The sequence below is a fragment of the Manis javanica genome, chromosome 14 (genome assembly GCF_040802235.1).
Source record: "Manis javanica isolate MJ-LG chromosome 14, MJ_LKY, whole genome shotgun sequence".
Lineage (NCBI taxonomy): Eukaryota > Metazoa > Chordata > Mammalia > Pholidota > Manidae > Manis > Manis javanica.
The window spans coordinates 79,891,959-79,917,545 of NC_133169.1; the positions used below are offsets into that span (position 1 = coordinate 79,891,959).

A 25,587-nucleotide genomic window follows, 5' to 3' on the forward strand; every position below is an offset into this window, starting at 1 on the left:
ACTTGGCACCCTATACAGTCCTTCTTTTCCCAGCATCGCCATGCTTAGATGGGGTCTTTGACCTTGTGTGTCCCTGCCTGTCCCCAGAGCCCTCGGTGGTGTTTGCGAAGGAGCAGCCAGCACACAGTGAGGTGCAGGCCGACGCGGGGGCCAGCGCCACGCTGAGCTGCGAGGTGGCCCAGGCCCAGACGGAGGTGACATGGTACAAGGACGGGAAGAAGCTGAGCTCCAGCTCGAAAGTGCACATGGAGGCCAAGGGCTGCAGCAGGCGGCTGGTGGTGCAGCAGGCGGGGAAAGCAGACGCCGGGCAGTACAGCTGTGAGGCCGGCGGCCAGAAGGTGTCCTTCCGCCTGGACGTCGCAGGTCAGTGCTTTGTGGTACTCAATTAGCCTTGCTTGGTGGTAAGGATGAGACTGGCCTACAGCCCAGACGGACCCAGGTGCTTTTCCGGTATCACCTCATCTCTTTCCATCTCTACTTCTCCTCCCCCAACCAGTGTCGGTCCCGTGCTGAGCCCAGGGGCATGGGAGGGGAAGGGTTTGCATGCATCAGGGCCGTCTCGTCCACCTGAGGTGGTGTTTCCACGTAATGGTACTTCAGCAAACGTCCCCAGCAGCAGTCCAGGCTCTCCCTGGTGCTGCCTGTCTCCAGACTCTGGCTGCCCCTGGTGGTTGCAGGCTCAGGGAGACCCGGTGTCTCCTGACCTGGACTCCAGGAGGTCCTTCTGCTGAATGTCCTGGCAGTTCCCATTTCCCTCACCTAATGCTGCATGAGGCTTCTTTCTAGTGAGAGCTCTTTGCGTTTCATTGAACCAAAATAGGGGTGCATTCTGGCCATGCAACCATACTTGGAATTGTCCTGAAAGGAAAATTCCGTTGATCGTGGTGTCAGGTGCTCTGGGAGGCTCTTTGCTCTTTTCCCTCTGTGTGCGAACATGGAGGCTGGTGTCTTGCAGCAGTGCCTGTGCCTAGTAAAAAAGGAGCTTCGTATTGGTCGCTAATCACCAGTGGTAAGCACCAGTGCAGTTCAGAATGCTTTTTGAAAGAAAATCTTGTTTTCCTAAATCTTTGGTTAGGATACTCTGTGTTGTTCTTCTTGGAGTCTGATTTGTAAACATAGAAACAGAAACCAATAAGCAACTCATACTGTATCGCCACACGGTGTTAAACGTGAGTTCCTGTTAGAACAGTAGCGGCTACCTCAGAAAGCAGTGTATATTTTAGAGAATTTTCCTAACGCTAGTGTCTTTGTGCCTCCCTGGCTGGTTCATAGAGAAGTCTGGGAAACACATTGATTTCCCTTTCATTATGGGGGTCTTCATGTCAAATACCAGTGTCTGCAGTCCTACACTGACCTCTAGGTATGAACACAACAGTTTGCTGTTCTCAGAACACAGCGGTTGTGGATGTGTACAGGCAGTGCGAACTCACTCTGTATCTTTGTCAAATGGTAACTTAAGAAAACATGACAAATTGTTTTATGGCAATTAATTTCACTGAAAAGTTTTTCCAAGTTGGCCAGTTCCTAGAAAACTCTGTGAAAAGTGACACAAGAAGATTGAGACAATTCCCATAGCCCTGTCACCTGTTAAGTAAATGGAAACACAATAAATAATATTCCCCTAAAGATCTAAGCACAGTGGTTCTACTGGTAAATCATATGACATAGTCTAGAAAGAAATTACTCCGTGTTCATGGAGGTCCTTCTAGAGAATAGGAGAAACGTTCTCCAAGTGGTTTCCTGTACGTAATGTAACTGGATACGAAATACGACAAGGAACCTAACATTAATTAACACTGCAGGCAACTCTATTTAGTTATCAAGGCAAAATCCGAGACAAATATTAGTGCACTGGATTCTGCAATGTATTAAGAAAATAATACGCCATGCTGAAGGTTAAACTCCCAGAATGCAATTCTGACTTAGCCTTAGAAACATAAGCGGATCAATATGAAGTTTGACATTAATAGGTTGAATGAAACAATGATGTGATCACCTCAGTAAATGCAGAACAAAGGCTTGACAGAATTTAACATGGGAAATATAGAAATAAGGTTTGCTAAAATTTAGCATTAACTCATGCCATACAAATTTTGACAAACCAAAAATAAAAGTGTCACCTAGCGAGGTCAAGGAGTACATGCTTCATGACCCCGCAGATCGTGTCCTAGAGGAGTGTGTGCCAGGGCAGGTCTTTCCCAGCGTGCCCACATGGAACAGTCCCACATGGAACAGCCCCTTTGGGCACTCACAGATGCACAGATACATTGTTACTTGTTGCTAGAAGGCAGTGTGGCTTCTCCAGGACACACAGCTGTGTGCACAGCTTGGGGAGGGTTCTGGCCCTCCACTCTCCATTGAGTCCTTTTTTCCTCAGTGCTGCCATCCTGACTTAGATGGTATTTGGAACTGTATCCCTGTGTGTTTGATTCTGGGTATCCCTGTCTGTCCCCAGAGCCCTCGGTGGTGTTTGCCAAGGAGCAGCCAGCACACAGTGAGGTGCAGGCCGAGGCGGGGGCCAGTGCCACGCTGAGCTGCGAGGTGGCCCAGGCCCAGACGGAGGTGACATGGTACAAGGACGGGAAGAAGCTAAGCTCCAGCTCAAAAGTGCACGTGGAGGCCAAGGGCTGCAGCAGGCGGCTGGTGGTGCAGCAGGCGGGGAAGACGGACGCCGGGCAGTACAGCTGTGAGGCCGGCGGCCAGAAGATGTCCTTCCGCCTGGACGTGGCAGGTCAGTGCTTTGGGAGTACTGAGTTATCACTACGTTGGTACTTAGTACTAAGGAGATGCTCTTGGGAACAGCTTATAGCCCAGACATTTGTGCACTTTCTTAGACTTCATCTCTTCACATCTCCCATCCTTCCATCTCCTATTTTCGTATGACTTTTGGGCCATGGGAGGCTTGGTGAGAAGGGTATGCATGGAAAGGAGAGGGGACTTCTGAAACACCAGTGGTGTTTCCACGTAGTAATGCTCAGTCCCACGTTCCTAGCTCCGGCCCAGACCTTCCTGGTGTTCCCTGGTGTCCGGACTCTGTCTGTACGTGACACTTGGCGTCTGGGGTGGAGCAAGTGTCACTCACCTGGGTTATGTCAGTGTCCTCCCGATATATGTTCTGACATGTGCCGTGTGACAACACCCAGCAATTCAAGCCAGGTCTTGTCAGGGAGAGATGTTACAGGTTCACTGAGCCTGGATTAGGGGAAAGTCTGGCCACATTGTCATGCAGAATTATCTGAAATAACTATCAAATCTGGGGTGTGTGGGACACTCCGCCTCCTTTTCAGGGGCATAGAAGCTCTCTGTTATCTTATGTAGCACAATACAGGTGCATGTTTTGTTATAATGTCCGTGGAGAGAGAAGAAAAAATGGACAACTGATAACTGGTCCTCTGTGATACTTGGGATTGTTTGAAGCAGATCACGTTTTGCCTTTGTCTTCAGTTCGGATGCCCAGCGTCACAGGTGCCCTTTGAGTTACACTTGTACATTTAGGAACAGAAGGGAAAAGTAGCTTCTGCCACACCGACGTGCCTTGCTACTGCGGACGTGCCTGTGGTAGCAGCCTCTGACTGGCAAAGGAGTATTTGTTTTCATAGCATCTCATGATAGTTAGTGTGTAGCTGTGTCTCCTTGGCTGATACGCAGAGAAGTCTAAAAGTCAAATGATCTTAACTCGGCTAAGAGTCTTGATACCGAACAGAGGTGAGCTGCCATCACACATTGATGCCTAGGTGCCAACACATAACAGTTTGACATTTCCTCACTATATAATGATTTGCGGGTATGTATTGATATCAAAAACCGCACTATGTATCTCTGTGAAATGTAATTTTTAAGAGTATATCACACAATATTGTATGGCAGTAACTTTGAAAAGTTGTGATAGTTTGTCTAATTCCTGGTAAACTGTATGAAAACTGACACAAAAATGCAGAAAACTCAGATAGTTCTATGACTTTTAAATAAGTGGAACCGTTAATAAAAAGTCCTAAGTGCATGAGTTCCTTGGTAACCTATATCAAATATTCTGGAAAACAGTTACTCCATGCTCATGGAAACTGTTCTATTGAATAGAAAAAGGAGATACTCTCCACAACACACTTTATATGGAAAACGTATAGACGAGAAAAGGAGGAGGAATTAAATGAAAGGCCAATCTATTAGGGTGTCAAGGGCAAAATCATGAACAAATTGTTAGCAGAATGGGTGAAGTCAGCAATACATCCAGAGGAGGCTACGCCATGATGGAAGCTACTGTCGGAATTGCAAGTCTGGTTTGACAGAAGTGTTAGACTAATATAAAGCTTGACATCAGCAGGTGGAGTAAATAATGATGCAGTTATCTCAATACAGAATAAAAGCATTTGATTAAAATTTAACGTCATAAATGCAGAGAAAAATGTTTGATAAAATTTGCCATCAATTAGTGCCATAAAATTCTTAACAAGCTGTATAAAGGTTTTGATTTTGATTTGATAAATGCTCTTGATTTGATAAATGGTTCCACAGGAAACATGAACAACATCACACATAAAGTGAACCTTGGAAGCTTTAAGTGTAGACGATTAGGCCACTGTAATCCCTGAGTAATGAGGCAAATTAAATAAAAGGCATACAATTTGGAAAATATAAATGTGGAGTTTACTGATGTTCTGATTACAAACTCAGAAAATCCAGGAGATAAATCATTAGACTAGATAAGACTCTGAAGAAAGATTATCGTGTAAGAAGTCAATGTGCAGGAAATACCTCTATATATACCAGCAGGAAACACTTGGAAATGAGGTTTTAAAAGAGTTGCAATAGCATCAAAACTTTCTAACTCCAAGTGTGATAAAAGGTGCTAAGAGGTTCTGTGCAGGGAAATGATTAAACACTTTTGAGATTGAAATAGATGGATAGGAATCCATGGAAAATGTCAAAGATGTCCATTAATCAAAATCAAAACACATTTTTTGGGTCAATTGAAAAATAACAAGTGGAATCAAAAGGCAAAGAAGAGCCAATACACTTTCCTCTTGAAGAAAAGCAAATCGTGAGCATTTGCTGAGCCAGATATGAGGAATGATCGTAAAGCTACAGTTAATTAAGGCAATGGGGCCTCAATGCAGGGAGAGCTATGAGATCAAAGGAAGAGAATAGTGGGCTCAGAACGAGATCCTTGCCCAGGTGGACTAGAGCCTCCCTCTGATTTCTTGGTTGAGTGTCTATGCAAGAAGTAGACAAAGGATGTGTTCGTAAACAGTGCATGGACCTTTCCACCCTATGGGAGAAAATGTGCTGGTAATTAACGCTGCACACAAAAGTCAACTTCTGGAGGGTTAGCGATCTCAGTGTAGAAGCTGACACCATGAAACCTTCAGATGATCACATGAGTTACTTAAAGATTTAGGGTAAGGATATTTACAATAGCCAAGATGTGGAAACAACCTAAGTGTCCATCAGTAGATGAATGGATAAAGAAGATGTGGTACATATACACAATGGAATATTACTCAGCTATAAGAAAAAAACAGATCCTACCATTTGCAACAACATGGATGGAGCTAAAGGGTATTATGCTCAGTGAAATAAGCCAGGTGGAGAAAGACAAGTACTAAATGATTTCACTCTTATGTGGAGTATAAGAACAAAGGAAAACTGAAGGAACAAAACAGCAGCAGAATCACAGAACCCAAGAATGGAATAACAGTTATCAAAGGGAAAGGGACTGGGGAGGACGGTTGCAAAGGGAGGGATAAGGGTGAGGAAAAAGAAAGGGGGCATTATGATTAGCATATATAGTGTGGGGGGGGCACAGGAAGGGCTGTACAACACAGAGAAGACAAGTAGTGATTTTACAGCAGCTTTCTACACTGATGGACCGTGACTGTGAAGGGGTATGTGGGGGAGACTTGGTGAAGGGGGGAGCCTAGTAAACATAATGTCTTTCATGTAATTGTAGATTAATGATGCCAAAATTAAAAAAAAAAGATTTAGGTTAAGGAAAGATTTCTTGAATGGAAAACAAATCCCCTAAGCACAATAGAACAAGATAGACGTACTTGACTGCATTAGAACTAAAAAGTTTGATTCATCAGGAGATTCCATAAAAGAGTGAAACGGCAAGTCACCCAGTGGGGAACATACTTAACAAAACACACAGTCACCATTCTTTAACACGTAAACACATGAGTCATTGCCTTAAATGAATGGAGGCAGGAATACAGTGCTATTGGTAACAGGGCAAAACACTGGAGTACTGTCATCACAGAAGAGCAAAGAGCAATGGCCTGCCGTAGTGCTGAGAAAAGTGCCTCACCTTCATTAGTCACTGGACAATGAAAAAGAAAACCACAGGGACGTAAAAGCATTTCCACCAGGTTACCCCAAGTGGATAACACTAAGAGCAGGTAAGAGAACGAGCCCCAGGAGTTTCCATGAATTGCAGAGAAGAACGTCCTCTGAATAACCTTACAGAAAAAACTCCTAGTGCGGGAAGGGGGCAAGCATGTGCCCCATGACCTCACAGGTCCTCCTCTAGAGGAGCAGTGCCTGGGAGGGCTTTCCCAGCATCCCCACCTGTAACAGCCCCATTGGGCAGTGACCTTTACATTGATACACTGTTACTTGTTGTTGGAAGTCAGTGGAGGTCTGAAGGCCACACAGCTGATGCAGAGCCTAGAGAAGCTTCCAGACCACCTGACCCCTTATATAGTCCTTCTTTGCACAGCATGTCCATGCTTAGATGGGGTCTTTGACCTTGTGTGTCCCTGCCTGTCCCCAGAGCCCTCGGTGGTGTTTGCCAAGGATCAGCCAGCGCACAGTGAGGTGCAGGCCGAGGCGGGGGCCAGCGCCACGCTGAGCTGCGAGGTGGCCCAGGCCCAGATGGAGGTGACATGGTACAAGGACGGGAAGAAGCTGAGCTCCACCTCGAAAGTGCACATGGAGGCCAAGGGCTGCACCAGGCGGCTGGTGGTGCAGCAGGCGGGGAAGGCGGACGCCGGGCAGTACAGCTGTGAGGCCGGCGACCAGAAGGTGTCCTTCCGCCTCGATGTCACAGGTCAGTTATCAGAGTTCTGTCTAAGCCGTATGGAGGTGTGATGGGATTGATGTACTGCCTCAAGACCCTGAAGCTCCTCTGTCGGACCTCACCGCTTCCAGCCCCAGGCCTCCCAGTTCTCGTACGTTGCCCAAGGCCTGCCCAAGGGAGGCCGGATGGGAGGGGCATGAAGCGGGAGAGTGTGCTGCTGACAACCCTGAGCAGTGTTTCCACACAGTCACACACAGCCCTAAGTTCCTAATCTGCCCGGAGCTCCGGTTGTTCTTTGGAGTCTGGCACTCTGGCTCTCCTTGCACTGGGAGCACGACACAGACCAGGCATGTCTCACCTGGAATATGTGAATTTCCCTCCATTGGATGTCCTGGCAGCTCCCAGATACCCTCACCCAGAAACACGTGTATTCACTCTAGGAAGAGATGTTTGAATTTCATTAAACCAGGACAAGGGGAAATTTCTGGCAGGCACACCTGGACATATCTCAGCACTCAAATATGGATGCGTAGTGCTTTAGCCCTTCTGGGACGGCCTCCCCCCTGTGCGTGGATGCAGTAGTTATTTGACTGCCTATGTGTGGTACAATCGAGACCCAGGTTCTGTTGCAACTTCTGTGCAATGTAAACAAAGGCCAGGGTATTAGTGAGTATGGGCCTGAGATAAGCACGCGTGAGGTCTGGATTCTCCCTTTAAATGAAATCTTGTTTCCCTTCTCTTAGAAAACGTTCTGTCAGTATTCCCCTTGGAGTCCCATTTGTACATTTAGAAATGACGAGGAATGAAAAGTTTACCCTCTGCCAGCATGTTTTGCTAAAATGAGTTCCTGTAGCAGTGGCCACTGGCTCGTAAGGCAGTACCTAATCCATGGCAGTTCCCAGGAACGCTTGTGTGTCTGTCCCTTCCGACTGGTTCATATTTTCCTTTTGTTGAGTCTTAATGCCAAAGGTGAGCTGCAGTCTACACTGATTCGTGGGGCTACTACATAACAGTATGATATTTTCTTAGCATGCAATTGTTTGTGGATGTGCATAGATACCAAGAAATCCACTGTGTATCTTTTAAAATTATTATTTTAGGAGGATGTGAAAATTTATTTTATGGTAATAAATATGAAAAGGCTTGACCAATCTACCAAATTTTTAGAGAACTATGTTAAAGTGGCACAAGATTTACACCACTCAAACAGTTCAATATCCTTTCAAATAAATGGAACCATAATAAATCATCTCATAGAGAATGATATAACTGAATGGCTCTGCTTGTAAATTGTGAGAAATATTCTGGAAGGAAATAATTTCATGTTCATGGAGATTATTCTAGAGAATAGAAAAAGGAGATCCTTCCCTGCTTTATTTCATTGAGATAGGATAGTGTTGATGACCAGTATCTGTCAAGTAGTAAGACTTAAAATTACAGGTACATCTATTATGGATATCAAGGTCAATTGTTTAAAAAAAGTTGTAAAAAATAAATTCAGTAATGTATTTAGAACACAATAAACTATGATGAAGGTTTATAGTTCCAGATCGCAAGGCTGGTTAAATGTTAAAAACACAAGCAAATCAATGCAGTGCATGATGATAGTAACAGTTGGAATGAAAAAATAAGTGATTACTTCCATAAATACAGAATAAAGCATTTGATGAAGTTTAAAATCATAAATCTAGAGAACTGGTTGACAAAATTAGCATCATTTCATCCCATGAAATTCTTATCCACTTGTAAAAATAATGGTTCTTCCTCAATTTAATAAGTACTATTGTGGAAGAACCAGCTAATCACACAAAATGGGGCGCTGACAGAATGTACAGATACATTGTTACTTGTTGCTGAGAAGGCGGTGGGGCTTCTCCAGGCCACATAGCTGGGCCAGAGCCTGGCTAAGGTTCAGACTTCCTGCCTCCCCATGTGGGCCTTATTTTCCCCAGTGCCACCATCCTAACAAGGTGACTCTGACCTTGTGCATCCCTGCCTGTCCCCAGAGCCCTCGGTGGTGTTTGCCAAGGAGCAGCCAGCGCACAGTGAGGTGCAGGCCGAGGCGGGGGCCAGCGCCACGCTGAGCTGCGAGGTGGCCCAGGCCCAGACGGAGGTGACATGGTACAAGGACGGGAAGAAGCTGAGCTCCAGCTCGAAAGTGCACGTGGAGGCCAAGGGCTGCAGCAGGCGGCTGGTGGTGCAGCAGGCGGGGAAGACAGACGCCGGGCAGTACAGCTGTGAGGCCGGCGGCCAGAAGGTGTCCTTCCGCCTGGACGTGGCAGGTCAGTGCTTTGGGAGTACTGAGTTATCACTACGTTGGTACTTAGTACTAAGGAGATGCTCTTGGGAACAGCTTACAGCCCAGACATTTGTGCACTTTCTTTAGACTTCATCTCTTCAAATCTCCCATCCTTCCATCTCCTATTTTCATATGACTTTTGGGCCATGGGAGGCTTGGTGAGAAGGGTATGCATGGAAAGGAGAGGGGACTTCTGAAACACCAGTGGTGTTTCCACGTAGTAATGCTCAGTCCCACGTTCCTAGCTCCGGCCCAGACCTTCCTGGTGTTCCCTGGTGTCCGGACTCTGTCTGTACGTGACACTTGGCGTCTGGGGTGGAGCAAGTGTCACTCCCCTGGGTTATGTCAGTGTCCTCCCGTTATATGTTCTGACATGTACCATGTGACAACACCCAGCAATTCAAGCCAGGTCTTGTCAGGGAGAGATGTTACAGGTTCACTGAGCCTGGATTAGGGGAAAGTCTGGCCACATCGTGATGCAGAATTATCTGAAATAACTATCAAATCTGAGGTGTGTGGGACACTCCGCCTCCTTTTCAGGGGCATAGAAGTTCTCTGTTATCTTACGTAGCACAATACAGGTGCATGTTTTGTTATAATGTCCGTGGAGAGAGAAGAAAAAATGGACAACTGATAACTGGTCCTCTGTGATACTTGGGATTGTTTGAAGCAGATCACGTTTTGCCTTAGTCTTCAGTTCGGATGCCCAGCGTCACAGGTGCCCTTTGAGTTACACTTGTACATTTAGGAACAGAAGGGAAAAGTAGCTTCTGCCACACCGACGTGCCTTGCTACTGGGGACGTGCCTGTGGTAGCAGCCTCTGACTGGCAAAGGAGTATTTGTTTTCATAGCATCTCATGATAGTTAGTGTGTAGCTGTGTCTCCTTGGCTGATACGCAGAGAAGTCTAAAAGTCAAATGATCCTAACTCTGTTAAGAGTCTTGATACCGAACAGAGGTGAGCTGCCATCACACATTGACTCCCAGGTGCCAGCACATAACAGTTTGACATTTTCTCAGTATATAATGATTTGCGGGTATGTATTGATATCAAAAACCGCACTATGTATCTCTGTGAATTGTAATTTTTAAGAGTATATGACAAAATATTGTATGGCAGTAACTTTGAAAAGTTGTGACAGTTTGGCTAATTCCTGGTAAACTATATGAAAACTGACACAAAAATACAGAAAACTCAGATTGTTCTATGACTTTTAAATAAGTGGAACAGATAATAAAAAGTCCTAAGTGCAGGAGTTCCTTGGTAACCTATATCAAATATTCTGGAAAGCAATTACTCCGCTCATGGAAACTGTTCTATTGAATAGAAAAAGGAGATACTCTCCATAACACACTTTATACGGAAAATGTACTGACGATAAAAGGAGGAGGAATTAAATGAAAGGCCAATCTATTAGGGTGTCAAGGGCAAAATCATGAACAAATTGTTAGCAGAATGGGTGAAGTCAGCAATACATCCAGAGGAGGCTACGCCATGATGGAAGCTACAGTCGGAATTGCAAGTCTGGTTTGACAGAAGCGTTAGACTAATATAAAGCTTGACGTCAGCAGGTAGAGTAAAAAATGATGCAGTTATCTCAATACAGAATAAAAGCATTTGATTAAAATTTAACGTCATAAATGTAGAGAAAAGTGTTTGATAAAATTTGCCATCAATTAGTGCCATAAAATTCTTAACAAGCTGTATGAAGGTGCTCTTGATTTGATAAATGGTTCCACAGGAAACATGAACAACATCACACATAAAGTGAACCTTGGAAGGTTTAACTGTAGATGATTAGGCCACTGTTATCGCTGAGTAATGAAGCAAATTAAATAAAAGGCATACAATTTGGAAAATATAAATGTGGAGTTCACTGATGTTGTGATTACAAACTCAGAAAATCCAGGAGATAAATCATTAGATTAGATAAGACTGTGAAGAAATATTACTGTGTAAAAAAGTCAATATGCAGAAAATACTTCTATATATACCAGCACGAAACACTTGGAAATGAGGTTTTAAAAGAATTGCAATAGCATCAAAACTTTCTAACTCCAAGTGTGATAAAAGGTGCTAAGAGGTTCTGTGCAGGGAAATGATTAAACACTTTTGAGATTGAAATAGATGGATAGGAATCCATGGAAAATGTCAAAGATGTCCATTAATCAAAATCAAAACACATTTTTTGGGTGGATTTGAAAATAATAAGAGGAATCAAAAAAATCAAAAGGCAAAGAACAGCCAACACACTTTTCTCTTGAAGGAACGCAAAACGTGAGCATTTGCTGAGCCAGATATGAGGAATGATCGTAAAGCTACAGTTAATTAAGGCAATGGGGCCTCAATGCAGGGAGAGCTATGAGATCAAAGGAAGAGAACAGTGGGCTCAGAAGGAGATCCTTGCCCAGGTGGACTAGAGCCTCCCTCTGATTTCTTACTTGGGTGTCTATGCAAGAAGTAGACAAAGGATTTGTTCGTAAACAGTGCTTGGACCTTTCAACCCTATGGGAGAAAATGTGCTGGTAATTAACGCTGCACACAAAAGTCAACTTCTGGAGGGTTAGCGATCTCAGTGTAGAAGCTGACACCATGAAACCTTCAGATGATCACGTGAGTTACTTAAAGATTTAGGGTAAGGATATTTACAATAGCCAAGATATGGAAGCAACCTAAGTGTCCATCAGTAGATGAATGGATAAAGAAGATGTGGTACATATACACAATGGAATATTACTCAGCTGGAAGAAAAAAACAGATCCTACAATTTGCAACAACATGGATGCAGGTAGAGGGTATTATGCTCAGTGAAATAGGCCAGGCGGAAAAAGACAAGTACCAAATGATTTCAGTCATATGTGGAGTATAAGAAAAAGGAAAACTGAAGGAACAAAACAGCAGCAGACTCACAGAACCCAAGAATGGACTAACAGTTACCAAAGGGAAAGGGACTACGGAGGAGGGGTGGGAAGGGAGGGATAAGTGCAGAGAAAAAGAAAGGGGGCATTATGATTAGCATGTATAGTGCGTGGGGGCACGGGGAGGGCTGTGCAACACAGAGAAGACAAGTAGTGATTTTATAGCATCTCACTACGCTGATGGACAGTGACTGTGAAGGGGTATGTGGGGGGGACTTGGTGAAGGGGGGAGCCTAGTAAACATAATTTCTTCCACGTAATTGTAGATTAATTATACCAAAATTAAAAAAAAAAGATTTAGGGCAAGGAAAGATTTCTTGAATGGAAAAAAAATCCCCTAGCACAATAGAACAAGATAGACGTATTTGACTGCATTAGAACTAAAAACTTTGATTCATCAGAAGATTCCATAAGAGAGTGAAACGGCAAGCCGCCCAGTGGGGAACATACTTAACAAAACACACAATCGTCATTCTCTAACACGTAAACACATGAGTGAGTGCCTTAAAATGAATGGAGGCAGGAATACAGTGCTATTGGTAACAGGGCAAAACACAGGGCTGCTGTCATCATAGAAGAGCAAAGAACAATGGCCAGCCTTACTGCTGAGACAAGTCCTCATGTTCATTAGTCACCGGAGAATGAAAAGGAAAACCACAGGGACGTAAAAGCACTTCCACCCGGTTACCACGAGTTGACAACAGTAAGAGCAGGTAAGAGGACGAGCCCCAGGAGTTTTCAAGAATTGCAGAGAAGGACGTCCTCTGAATAACCTTACAGAAGAAACTCTTAGTCCAGGAAGGGGGGCAAGCATGTGCCCCATGACCTCACAGGTCCTCCTCTAGAGGAGCAGTGCCCTGGGAGGGCTTTCCCAGAATCCCCACCTGTAACAGCCCCGTTGGGCAGTGACCGATTCACCAGTAAAGTGTTACTTGTTGTTGGAAGTCAGTGGAGGTACTGAAGGCCACACAGCTGATGCAGAGCCTAGAGAAGTTTCCAGACCACTTGGCACCCTATACAGTCCTTCTTTTCCCAGCATCGCCATGCTTAGATGGGGTCTTTGACCTTGTGTGTCCCTGCCTGTCCCCAGAGCCCTCGGTGGTGTTTGCGAAGGAGCAGCCAGCACACAGTGAGGTGCAGGCCGACGCGGGGGCCAGCGCCACGCTGAGCTGCGAGGTGGCCCAGGCCCAGACGGAGGTGACATGGTACAAGGACGGGAAGAAGCTGAGCTCCAGCTCGAAAGTGCACATGGAGGCCAAGGGCTGCAGCAGGCGGCTGGTGGTGCAGCAGGCGGGGAAAGCAGACGCCGGGCAGTACAGCTGTGAGGCCGGCGGCCAGAAGGTGTCCTTCCGCCTGGACGTCGCAGGTCAGTGCTTTGTGGTACTCAATTAGCCTTGCTTGGTGGTAAGGATGAGACTGGCCTACAGCCCAGACGGACCCAGGTGCTTTTCCGGTATCACCTCATCTCTTTCCATCTCTACTTCTCCTCCCCCAACCAGTGTCGGTCCCGTGCTGAGCCCAGGGGCATGGGAGGGGAAGGGTTTGCATGCATCAGGGCCGTCTCGTCCACCTGAGGTGGTGTTTCCACGTAATGGTACTTCAGCAAACGTCCCCAGCAGCAGTCCAGGCTCTCCCTGGTGCTGCCTGTCTCCAGACTCTGGCTGCCCCTGGTGGTTGCAGGCTCAGGGAGACCCGGTGTCTCCTGACCTGGACTCCAGGAGGTCCTTCTGCTGAATGTCCTGGCGGTTCCCATTTCCCTCACCTAATGCTGCATGAGGCTTCTTTCTAGTGAGAGCTCTTTGCGTTTCATTGAACCAAAATAGGGGTGCATTCTGGCCATGCAACCATACTTGGAATTGTCCTGAAAGGAAAATTCCGTTGATCGTGGTGTCAGGTGCTCTGGGAGGCTCTTTGCTCTTTTCCCTCTGTGTGCGAACATGGAGGCTGGTGTCTTGCAGCAGTGCCTGTGCCTAGTAAAAAAGGAGCTTCGTATTGGTCGCTAATCACCAGTGGTAAGCACCAGTGCAGTTCAGAATGCTTTTTGAAAGAAAATCTTGTTTTCCTAAATCTTTGGTTAGGATACTCTGTGTTGTTCTTCTTGGAGTCTGATTTGTAAACATAGAAACAGAAACCAATAAGCAACTCATACTGTATCGCCACACGGTGTTAAACGTGAGTTCCTGTTAGAACAGTAGCGGCTACCTCAGAAAGCAGTGTATATTTTAGAGAATTTTCCTAACGCTAGTGTCTTTGTGCCTCCCTGGCTGGTTCATAGAGAAGTCTGGGAAACACATTGATTTCCCTTTCATTATGGGGGTCTTCATGTCAAATACCAGTGTCTGCAGTCCTACACTGACCTCTAGGTATGAACACAACAGTTTGCTGTTCTCAGAACACAGCGGTTGTGGATGTGTACAGGCAGTGCGAACTCACTCTGTATCTTTGTCAAATGGTAACTTAAGAAAACATGACAAATTGTTTTATGGCAATTAATTTCACTGAAAAGTTTTTCCAAGTTGGCCAGTTCCTAGAAAACTCTGTGAAAAGTGACACAAGAAGATTGAGACAATTCCCATAGCCCTGTCACCTGTTAAGTAAATGGAAACACAATAAATAATATTCCCCTAAAGATCTAAGCACAGTGGTTCTACTGGTAAATCATATGACATAGTCTAGAAAGAAATTACTCCGTGTTCATGGAGGTCCTTCTAGAGAATAGGAGAAACGTTCTCCAAGTGGTTTCCTGTACGTAATGTAACTGGATACGAAATACGACAAGGAACCTAACATTAATTAACACTGCAGGCAACTCTATTTAGTTATCAAGGCAAAATCCGAGACAAATATTAGTGCACTGGATTCTGCAATGTATTAAGAAAATAATACGCCATGCTGAAGGTTAAACTCCCAGAATGCAATTCTGACTTAGCCTTAGAAACATAAGCGGATCAATATGAAGTTTGACATTAATAGGTTGAATGAAACAATGATGTGATCACCTCAGTAAATGCAGAACAAAGGCTTGACAGAATTTAACATGGGAAATATAGAAATAAGGTTTGCTAAAATTTAGCATTAACTCATGCCATACAAATTTTGAGAAACCAAAAATAAAAGTGTCACCTAGCGAGGTCAAGGAGTACATGCTTCATGACCCCGCAGATCGTGTCCTAGAGGAGTGTGTGCCAGGGCAGGTCTTTCCCAGCGTGCCCACATGGAACAGTCCCACATGGAACAGCCCCTTTGGGCACTCACAGATGCACAGCTACATTGTTACTTGTTGCTAGAAGGCAGTGTGGCTTCTCCAGGACACACAGCTGTATGCACAGCTTGGGGAGGGTTCTGGCCCTCCACTCTCCATTGAGTCCTTTTTTCCTCAGTGCCGCCATCCTGACTTAGATGGTATTTGGAACTGTATCCCTGTGTGTTTGATTCTGGGTTTCCCTGCCTGTCCCCAGAGCCCTCGGTGGTGTTTGCCAAGGAGCAGCCAGCGCACAGTGAGGTGCAGGCCGAGGCGGGAGCCAGTGCCACGCTGAGCTGCGAGGTGGCCCAGGCCCAGACGGAGGTGACATGGTACAAGGACGGGAAGAAGCTGAGCTCCAGCTCGAAAGTGCACGTGGAGGCCAAGGGCTGCAGCAGGCGGCTGATGGTGCAGCAGGCAGGGAAGACGGATGCCGGGCAGTACAGCTGTGAGGCCGGCGGCCAGAAGGTGTCCTTCCACCTGGACGTGGCAGGTCAGTGCTTTGGGAGTACTGAGTTATCACTACGTTGGTACTTAGTACTAAGGAGATGCTCTTGGGAACAGCTTACAGCCCAGACATTTGTGCACTTTCTTTAGACTTCATCTCTTCAAATCTCCCATCCTTCCATCTCCTATTTTCGTATGACTTTTGGGCCATGGGAGGCTTGGTGAGAAGGGTATGCATGGAAAGGAGAGGGGACTTCTGAAACACCAGTGGTGTCTCCACGTAGTAATGCTCAGTCCCACGTTCCTAGCTCCGGCCCAGACCTTCCTGGTGTTCCCTGGTGTCCGGACTCTGTCTGTACGTGACACTTGGCGTCTGGGGTGGAGCAAGTGTCACTCACCTGGGTTATGTCAGTGTCCTCCCGTTATATGTTCTGACATGTACCATGTGACAACACCCAGCAATTCAAGCCAGGTCTTGTCAGGGAGAGATGCGACAGGTTCACTGAGCCTGGATTAGGGGAAAGTCTGGCCACATTGTCATACAGAATTATCTGAAATAACTATCAAATCTGGGGTGTGTGGGACACTCCGCCTCCTTTTCAGGGGCATAGAAGTTCTCTGTTATCTTATGTAGCACAATACAGGTGCATGTTTTGTTACAATGTCCGTGGAGAGAGAAGAAAAAATGGACAATTGGCAGCTGCTCCTCTGTGATACTTGGGATTGTTTGAAGCAGATCACGTTTTGCCTTTGTCTTCAGTTCGGATGCCCAACGTCACAGGTGCCCTTTGAGTTACACTTGTACATTTAGGAACAGAAGGGAAAAGTAGCTTCTGCCACACCGACGTGCCTTGCTACTGGGGACGTGCCTGTGGTAGCAGCCCTGACTGGCAAAGGAGTATTTGTTTTCATAGCATCTCATGATAGTTAGTGTGTAGCTGTGTCTCCTTGGCTGATACGCAGAGAAGTCTAAAAGTCAAATGATCTTACCTTTGTTAAGAGCCTCGATACCAAACAGAGGTGAGCTGCCATCACACATTGATGCCTAGGTGCCAACACATAACAGTTTGATATTTTCTCAGTATATAATGATTTGCGGGTATGTATTGATATCAAAAACCACACTATGTATCTCTGTGAATTGTAATTTTTAAGAGTATATGACAAAATATTGTATGGCAGTAACTTTGAAAAGTTGTGACAGTTTGGCTAATTCCTGGTAAACTATATGAAAACTGACACAAAAATACAGAAAACTCAGATTGTTCTATGACTTTTAAATAAGTGGAACAGATAATAAAAAGTCCTAAGTGCAGGAGTTCCTTGGTAACCTATATCAAATATTCTGGAAAGCAATTACTCCGCTCATGGAAACTGTTCTATTGAATAGAAAAAGGAGATACTCTCCATAACACACTTTATACGGAAAATGTACTGACGATAAAAGGAGGAGGAATTAAATGAAAGGCCAATCTATTAGGGTGTCAAGGGCAAAATCATGAACAAATTGTTAGCAGAATGGGTGAAGTCAGCAATACATCCAGAGGAGGCTACGCCATGATGGAAGCTACAGTCGGAATTGCAAGTCTGGTTTGACAGAAGCGTTAGACTAATATAAAGCTTGACGTCAGCAGGTAGAGTAAAAAATGATGCAGTTATCTCAATACAGAATAAAAGCATTTGATTAAAATTTAACGTCATAAATGTAGAGAAAAGTGTTTGATAAAATTTGCCATCAATTAGTGCCATAAAATTCTTAACAAGCTGTATAAAGGTGCTCTTGATTTGATAAATGGTTCCACAGGAAACATGAACAACATCACACATAAAGTGAACCTTGGAAGGTTTAACTGTAGATGATTAGGCCACTGTTATCGCTGAGTAATGAGGCAAATTAAATAAAAGGCATACAATTTGGAAAATATAAATGTGGAGTTCACTGATGTTGTGATTACAAACTCAGAAAATCCAGGAGATAAATCATTAGATTAGATAAGACTGTGAAGAAATATTACTGCGTAAAAAAGTCAATATGCAGAAAATACTTCTATATATACCAGCACGAAACACTTGGAAATGAGGTTTTAAAAGAATTGCAATAGCATCAAAACTTTCTAACTCCAAGTGTGATAAAAGGTGCTAAGAGGTTCTGTGCAGGGAAATGATTAAACACTTTTGAGATTGAAATAGATGGATAGGAATCCATGGAAAATGTCAAAGATGTCCATTAATCAAAATCAAAACACATTTTTTGGGTGGATTTGAAAATAATAAGAGGAATCAAAAAAATCAAAAGGCAAAGAACAGCTAACACACTTTTCTCTTGAAGGAACGCAAAACGTGAGCATTTGCTGAGCCAGATATGAGGAATGATCGTAAAGCTACAGTTAATTAAGGCAATGGGGCCTCAATGCAGGGAGAGCTATGAGATCAAAGGAAGAGAATAGTGGGCTCAGAACGAGATCCTTGCCCAGGTGGACTAGAGCCTCCCTCTGATTTCTTACTTGGGTGTCTATGCAAGAAGTAGACAAAGGATGTGTTCATAGACAGTGCTTGGACCTTTCAACCCTATGGGAGAAAATGTGCTGGTAATTGACGCGGCACACAAAAGTCAACTTCTGGAGGGTTAGCGATCTCAGTGTAGAAGCTGACACCAGAAAACCTTCAGATGATCACATGAGTTACTTAAAGATTTAGGCTAAGGATATTTACAATAGCCAAGATATGGAAACAACCTAAGTGTCTATCAGTAGATGAATGGATAAAGAAGATGTGGTACAGATACACAATGGAATATTACTCAGCTATAAGAAAAAAACAGATCCTACCATTTGCAACGACATGGATGGAGCTAGAGGGTATTATGCTCAGTGAATTAAGCCAGGTGGAGAAAGACAAGTACCAAATGATTTCACTCATATGTGGAGTATAAGAGCAAAGGAAAACTGAAGGAACAAAACAGCAGCAGACTCACAGAACCCAAGAATGGACTAACAGTTACCAAAGGGAAAGGGACTGGGGACGATGGGTGGAAAGGGAGGGATAAGGGCACAGAAAAAGAAAGGGGGCATTATGATTAGCATGTATAGTGTGGGGGGGCACGGGGAGGGCTGTGCAAAACAGAGAAGACAAGTAGTGATTTTATAGCATCTTACTACGCTGATGGACAGTGACTGTGAAGGGATATGTGGGGGGAACTTGGTGAAGGGGGGAGCCTAGTAAACATAATGTCTTTCATGTAATTGTAGATTAATTATACCAAAATTTAAAAAAAAGATTTAGGGCAAGGAAAGATTTCTTGAATGGAAAACAAGTCCCCTAACCCACAATAGAACAAGATAGACGTACTTGACTGCATTAGAACTAAAACTTTGATTCATTAGAAGATTCCATAACTGAGTGAAAGTGCAAGTCACCCAGAGGGGAACATACTTAACAAAACACACAGTCACCATTCTTTAACACGTAAACACATGAGTGAGTGCCTTAAAATGAATGGAGGGAGGAATACAGTGCTATTGGTAGCGGGGCAAAAGACTGGACTACTGTCATCACAGAAGAGCAAACAGAATGGCCAGTCATACGGCTGAGAAAAGTGCTCACCTTCTTTAGTCACCGGACAATGAAGAAGAAAACCACAGGGACGTAAAAGCACTTCCACTAGGTTACTCCAAGTGGACAACACTAAGAGCAGGTAAGAGGACGAGCCCCAGGAGTTTCCATGAATTGCAGAGAAGAACGTCCTCTGAATAACCTTACAGAAAAAACTCGTAGTCCAGGAAGGTGGGCAAGCATGTGCCCCATGACCTCACAGGTCCTCCTCTAGAGGAGCAGTGCCCCGGGAGGGTTTTCCCAGAATCCCCACCTGTAACAGCCCCATCAGGTAGTGACTGATACACCGATACACTGTTACTTGTTGGAAGGCAGTGGTGCTACTGCAGGCCACACAGCTGATGCAGAGCCTGGAGAAGCTTCCAGACCACTTGGCACCCTATACAGTCCTTCTTTTCCCAGCATTTCCATGCTTAGATGGGGTCTTTGTGTGTCCCTGCCTGTCCCCAGAGCCCTCAGTGGTGTTTGCCAAGGAGCAGCCAGTGCACAGTGAGGTGCAGGCCGAGGCGGAGGCCAGCGCCATGCTGAGCTGCGAGGTGGCCCAGGCCCAGACGGAGGTGACATGGTACAAGGACGGGAAGAAGCTGAGCTCCAGCTCGAAAGTGCACGTGGAGGCCAAGGGCTGCACCAGGCGGCTGGTGGTGCAGCAGGCGGGCAAGGCAGACGCCGGGCAGTACAGCTGTGAGGCCGGCGGCCAGAAGGTGTCCTTCCGCCTGGACGTCGCAGGTCAGTGCTCTGTGGTACTCCGTTAGCCTTGCTTGGTGGTAAGGACGAGACTGGCCACAGCCCAGACGGACCCAGGTGCTTTTCCAGTGACACCTCATCTCTTTCCATCTCCACTTCTCCTCCCCCACCCAGTCACGGTCCCGTGCTGAGCCCTTGGGGACAGGAGGGGAAGGGTTTGCATGCATCAGGGCCGTCTCGTCCACCTGAGGTGGTGTTCCCATGTAATGGTACTTCAGCAAACGTCCCCAGCAGCAGTCCAGGCTCTCGCTGGTGCTGTCTGTCTCCAGACTCTGGCTGCCCCTGGTGGTTGCGGGCTCAGGGAGACCCGGTGTCTCCTGACCTGGACTCCAGGAGGTCCTTCTGCTGAATGTCCTGGCAGTTCCCATTTCGCTCACCTAATGCCGCGTGAGGCTTCTTTCTAGTGAGAACTCATTGCGTTTCATTGAACCAAAATAGGGGCACATTCTGGCCATCCAACCATACTTGGAATTGTCTTGAAAGGAAAATTCCGTTGATCGTGGTGTCAGGTGCTCTGGGAGGCTCTTTGCTCTTTTCCCTCTGTGTGTGAACATGGAGACCAGTGTCTTGCGGCAGTGCCTGTGCCTAGTAAAAAAGGAGCTTCATATTGGTCGTTAATCACCAGTGGTAAGCAGCAGTGCAGTTCAGAATGCTTTTTTGAAAGAAAAACTTGTTTTCCTAAATCTTTGTTTAGGATACTCTGTGTTGTTCTTCTTGGAGTTTGATTTGTAAACTTAGAAATGGAAACAAATAAGCAGCTCATACTGTATCGCCACACGGTCTTAAACATGAGTTCCTGTTAGAACAGCAGCCGCTACCTTAGAAAGCAGTGTTCATTTTAGAGAATTTTCCTAATGCTAGTGTCTTTGTGCCTCCCTGGCTGGTTCATAGAGAAGTCTGGGAAACACATTGATTTCCCTTTCATTATGGGGGTCTTCATGTCAAATACCAGTGTCTGCAGTCCTACACTGACCTCTAGGTATGAACACAACAGTTTGCTGTTCTCAGAACACAGCGGTTGTGGATGTGTATAGGCAGTGCGAACTCACTGTGTATCTTTGTCAAATGGTAACTTAAGAGAACATGACAAATTGCTTTATTGTAGTTAATTTCACTGAAAAGTTTTGACATGTTGGCCAGTTCCTAGGAAACTGTCAAAAGTGACACAACAAAATTTACACAATTCTAATAGCCCTATAACTTGTTAAGTAAATGGGAACACAGCAAATAATATTCATATAAAGATCTAAGCACAGTGGTTCTACTGGTAAATCATATGATATAGTGTAGAAAGAAATTATTCTGTGTTCATGGAAGTCCTTCTAGAGAATAGGAGAAATGATCTCCATGTTGTATCCTGTAGGTAATGTAAATGGATACCAAGTATGACAGGGAACCTCCGAGTAATTAACACTGCAGGCCACTCTAGTTAGTTATCAAGGCAAAATCCGAGACAAATATTAGTGCACTGGATTCTGCAATGTATTAAGAAAATAATACGCAATGCTGAAGGTTATAGTCCCAGAATGCAATTCTGACTTAGCCTTAGAAACATAAGCAGATCAATATGAAGTGTGACATTAACAGGTTGAATGAAACAATGACGTGATTATCTCAGTAAATGTAGAACAAAGGTTCGACAAAATTTAACTTGGCAAATCCAGAAATAAGGTTTGCTAAAATTTATCATTAATTCATGCCATACAAATTTTGACAAACCGTAACTAAAAGTGTCACCTAGCAAAGTCGAGGAGTGCATGCTTCATGACCCCGCAGATCGTGTCCTGGAGGAGTGTGTGCCAGGGGAGGTCTTTCCCAGTGTGCCCACCTGGAACAGTCCCACATGGAACAGCCCCTTTGGGCACTCACAGATGCACAGCTACATTGTTACTTGTTGCTAGAAGGCAGTGGGGCTTCTCCAGGACACACAGCTGTGTGCACAGCTTGGGGAGGGTTCTGGTCCTCCACTCTGCACTTAGTCCTTTTTTCCTCAGTGCCGCCATCCTGACTTAGACGGTATTTGGAATTGTATCCCTGTGTGTTTGATTCTGGGTTTCCCTGCCTGTCCCCAGAGCCCTCGGTGGTGTTTGCCAAGGAGCAGCCAGCGCACAGTGAGGTGCATGCCGAGGCGGGGGCCAGTGCCACGCTGAGCTGCGAGGTGGCCCAGGCCCAGACGGAGGTGACATGGTACAAGGACGGGAAGAAGCTGAGCTCCAGCTCGAAAGTGCACATGGAGGCCAAGGGCTGCACCAGGCGGCTGGTGGTGCAGCAGGCAGGGAAGACGGACGCCGGGCACTACAGCTGTGAGGCCGGTGGCCAGAAGGTGTCCTTCCGCCTGGGCGTTGCAGGTGGGTGCCTAGTTGAGCATGGAGCTCAGTATCTGAGAAAGCAGTATGGTGGCAGGTATGTGTTGTTCCTGTGCTCGGTTGTCTCTTGACATACCCATCCAGGGCTTCTCCATTGCTGAGACTCTTGGGTCCATCCGTACTCACCTTGGCGTCTAGTCCAGGAGCTTCTCAGCATCTCCTTCCCCACGTTCCTGCCCTTCAATGCCACATCCCCTCTTTCCACAACACAATCCTGCCACTGAGACTTCCTTAGGGATCTGCGGTTCCTGAGGCCTGTGGTCTGTGGAAGTGGCTGTTCTCTGTGTCGGGTCAGTGAGCACATATTTCCTGTTTTAAGGCCCCCTGGGCAGCTGTGGAGCCCAGACGTGCTCTGGTAGTGGATGCCTCACCCACCACCAGCTGTCTGTAGGTCAGCCCTGTGGGCCTGTCCTAATGCTCAGATGCCCATTCAGCCTGGGCCTAGGCTAGGTTGTGTGCTTCCTGTCCCCACACTTCATCAGAGCTGGTGACATTGCTGGCTTCAGTGTCCTCAGGGGGCTTACACTGTCCTTATCCCCAGCTGTAGCTGTCACACACCTGTCCCCACCCTGAAGCCAGAGTGGTCTTTCCCAGTGCTGCCCTTGGTCTGCCTGCACAGGGATCCTCTTGGGCCCCCTCTGGTGCCTTCCCTCTTCCCCTTCTTGGCCTGGGTCTCTGTCCCCGTGCTTGGCTGCTGGAGGCATTTGGGGTGTTCCACACCTCTTAGCCTTTGCTCCAGTGTTCCCCCTAGCTAGACCGTCCTCATCTACTCATCCTCTTGGCCCTGCTCCCCACTGCCTCTTAGGATGCTCGGAGTGAATCTGAACTGTCAGCCCCCCTCTCTCCTTGCAGTATCTGCTCATGGGGTCCCATCTTCTTGAGCAGGGATCTTGGCTCTTAGCTCTTGGTGGGACAGAACCTGTGGCCCCAGGCAGCTCCTCTTGGCCACTGGAAACCCAGATGGTGCCTGGCAGGTGGCCTGTGCTCAGCAGAGAGGCAAGGGCTGGATGGCCTGGGCTCTTGGGGGCAGTAGGAGCTTGGGGTCGCTCCACTTCAGGTCTTCTCCTGTCATGAGGCTTTAGCTGGGGGCAGAGCCCAGATTAGGGGTAGGAGGGCCCCTCTCTCATTCTCAGTGGCTTCCCCCCAGAGCTGGAGCCTGAACCCCCAGCCCTGGAAAGGCGCACTCGTCGGGAGCCTCTGGTTGTCAGGGAACATGAGGACATCGTTCTGATGGCCACACTGGCCACGTCTTCTGTGGCCACAGTGATGTGGCTCAAGGATGGCGTGGAGATTCACCGCAGCAAGCGGCACCAGATGACCAGCCTGGGGGACATGCACACACTCATGGTGTGTGGCGCACAGCCCCTGGACAGTGCCGTGTACAGCTGCCATGTGGGCGCCCAGGGCCAGGACTTCCCAGTGCAGGTGGAAGGTCAGTGGGGTGGAGGCAGAGGGTTCCTCTGGGAATCCCATGTGTGCTGGGGGCATGCATGAGGTGGTGCAGGTGGTGTCCCCACACAGGGCCTGGTGGGTCTGGGGGCACACGACGGTCAGCACAGAGCTCACCCATCGCCGGAGCCCTGCTCAGCTAACACACCCTCCCTTCCCACAGAGGTGGCTGCCAGGTTCTGCCAGCCCTTGGAGCCTGTGAGCGGAGAGCTGGGAGGCACCGTGACGCTCACCTGCGAGCTGAGCCCAGCGCAGGCTGACGTGGTGTGGCGCCATGGGAGCACGCAGCTCAGGGCCGGCAAGCGCTTCCAGATGGTGGCCGCGGGCCCCCTGCGCTCACTCACCGTGTTGGGCCTGCGGCAGGAGGATGCTGGGGAGTATGTGTGCGAGAGCCGTGATGACCACACTAGCACGAGCCTCACAGTCAGCGGTATGCAGCTGGCAGGGTTCTGGAAGAGGTGTGCAGGCTGGGGCCCCTGCCCCTCCTGCCTGCTCTCAAGCGGAGCCTCTGTCCACAGCTCCCCGAGTGGTCAAGTTCATGTCAGGGCTGAGTGCCGCTGTGGCGGAGGAGGGCCAGGATGCCACCTTCCAGTGTGTGGTGACCCCCAGCGATGCAGCAGTCACCTGGTCCCGGGACAGTGCCCTGCTGCAGTCCAGTGAGAAGTTTCTCATCTCGCAGACTGGCGCCAGCCACAGCCTGACCATCTTGGGCCTGACCCTAGAGGACGCTGGCCAGATCACCGCAGAGGCTGAGGGTGTCAGGTCCACCGCTGCTCTCCGGGTCCGAGGTTCGAGAGTGGCATGGCAGGGAGGGCCTCCCCAAGGGCTGCTTCCCGGATGGTATCCTGTTGCTGGCCTGTGTGCAACTTGCTTGGCTGCCCTCGGAGTCACTGGGTTGGTCAGCTGCAGCAAGGAGACTCTGGTGGGCTTAGGGGCAGGGCACCTTCTCTGAAGGGGAGAAAATAACTCCTGTAGTGGACACCTGGGTAATGGTTGAGGCAGTCCAGGGAGGCTTCCTGGAGGAGGCATCCCATGATAAGCCCCATAGATGGCAAGGTGGGAGGGACTGGAGTGGGCAGCCAGTGCAAGGAGAGGCAGGAGGTGGGGACGAGCTTTGCTGGCTGAACCAAGGACTTCACCTGAGGGTAAGTGGCAGCCATTGCAGGTTCTTGAATAAGGGAGTAACATAGGTAGATTCATTTTTGAGGGAGATCATGGTACAGCCTGGGACTGGGAAGCCCACAAGAGTGTGTTTCATGTCCCTTGACAAGCAGGTGTCCTGGCCTTCCTTCAAGGCAGAATGGCTGGTGCAGATGGCATCCACCTGTCTCACCAGTTTTCTGCCTTCAGACCCTGCTGGTCATGGTCACCCTTAGGAGTTCCAGGCACTGGGGTGGGTGGGGTTATTCAGAACAGAGGAGCAGGCGGTGGGAGGAGGACTGGGCAAAGAGCAGCCTCCCCAAACCTAGGTTTCCTTCCATCAAATCCTACCTGG

General features: G+C 47.1%; 1 protein-coding gene across 27 annotated transcripts in view; it reads left to right on the forward strand.

Moving 5' to 3' along the window:
• The window catches only part of OBSCN (obscurin, cytoskeletal calmodulin and titin-interacting RhoGEF), a 157,924-nt gene that overhangs the window by 58,670 nt on the left and 73,667 nt on the right, over positions 1-25,587 (forward strand). For 22 of the 27 annotated variants that reach the window (XR_012124859.1, XR_012124860.1, XR_012124858.1 and 19 more), the window contains 11 exons: positions 88-363; positions 2,456-2,731; positions 6,770-7,045; positions 9,022-9,297; positions 13,324-13,599; positions 15,692-15,967; positions 19,984-20,259; positions 22,350-22,625; positions 23,791-24,075; positions 24,256-24,522; positions 24,611-24,880. Coding sequence is in view for 24 of the 27 variants with exons in the window: in XM_073221246.1 (XP_073077347.1) it covers positions 88-363; positions 2,456-2,731; positions 6,770-7,045; positions 9,022-9,297; positions 13,324-13,599; positions 15,692-15,967; positions 19,984-20,259; positions 22,350-22,625; positions 23,791-24,075; positions 24,256-24,522; positions 24,611-24,880 (3,030 nt within the window). In the remaining 3 variants the exon portion in view is untranslated. The remainder of the gene's footprint in view (positions 1-87; positions 364-2,455; positions 2,732-6,769; positions 7,046-9,021; positions 9,298-13,323; positions 13,600-15,691; positions 15,968-19,983; positions 20,260-22,349; positions 22,626-23,790; positions 24,076-24,255; positions 24,523-24,610; positions 24,881-25,587) is intronic. The other 5 variants (XM_073221233.1, XM_073221249.1, XM_073221235.1 and 2 more) reach the window with 4 other exon arrangements.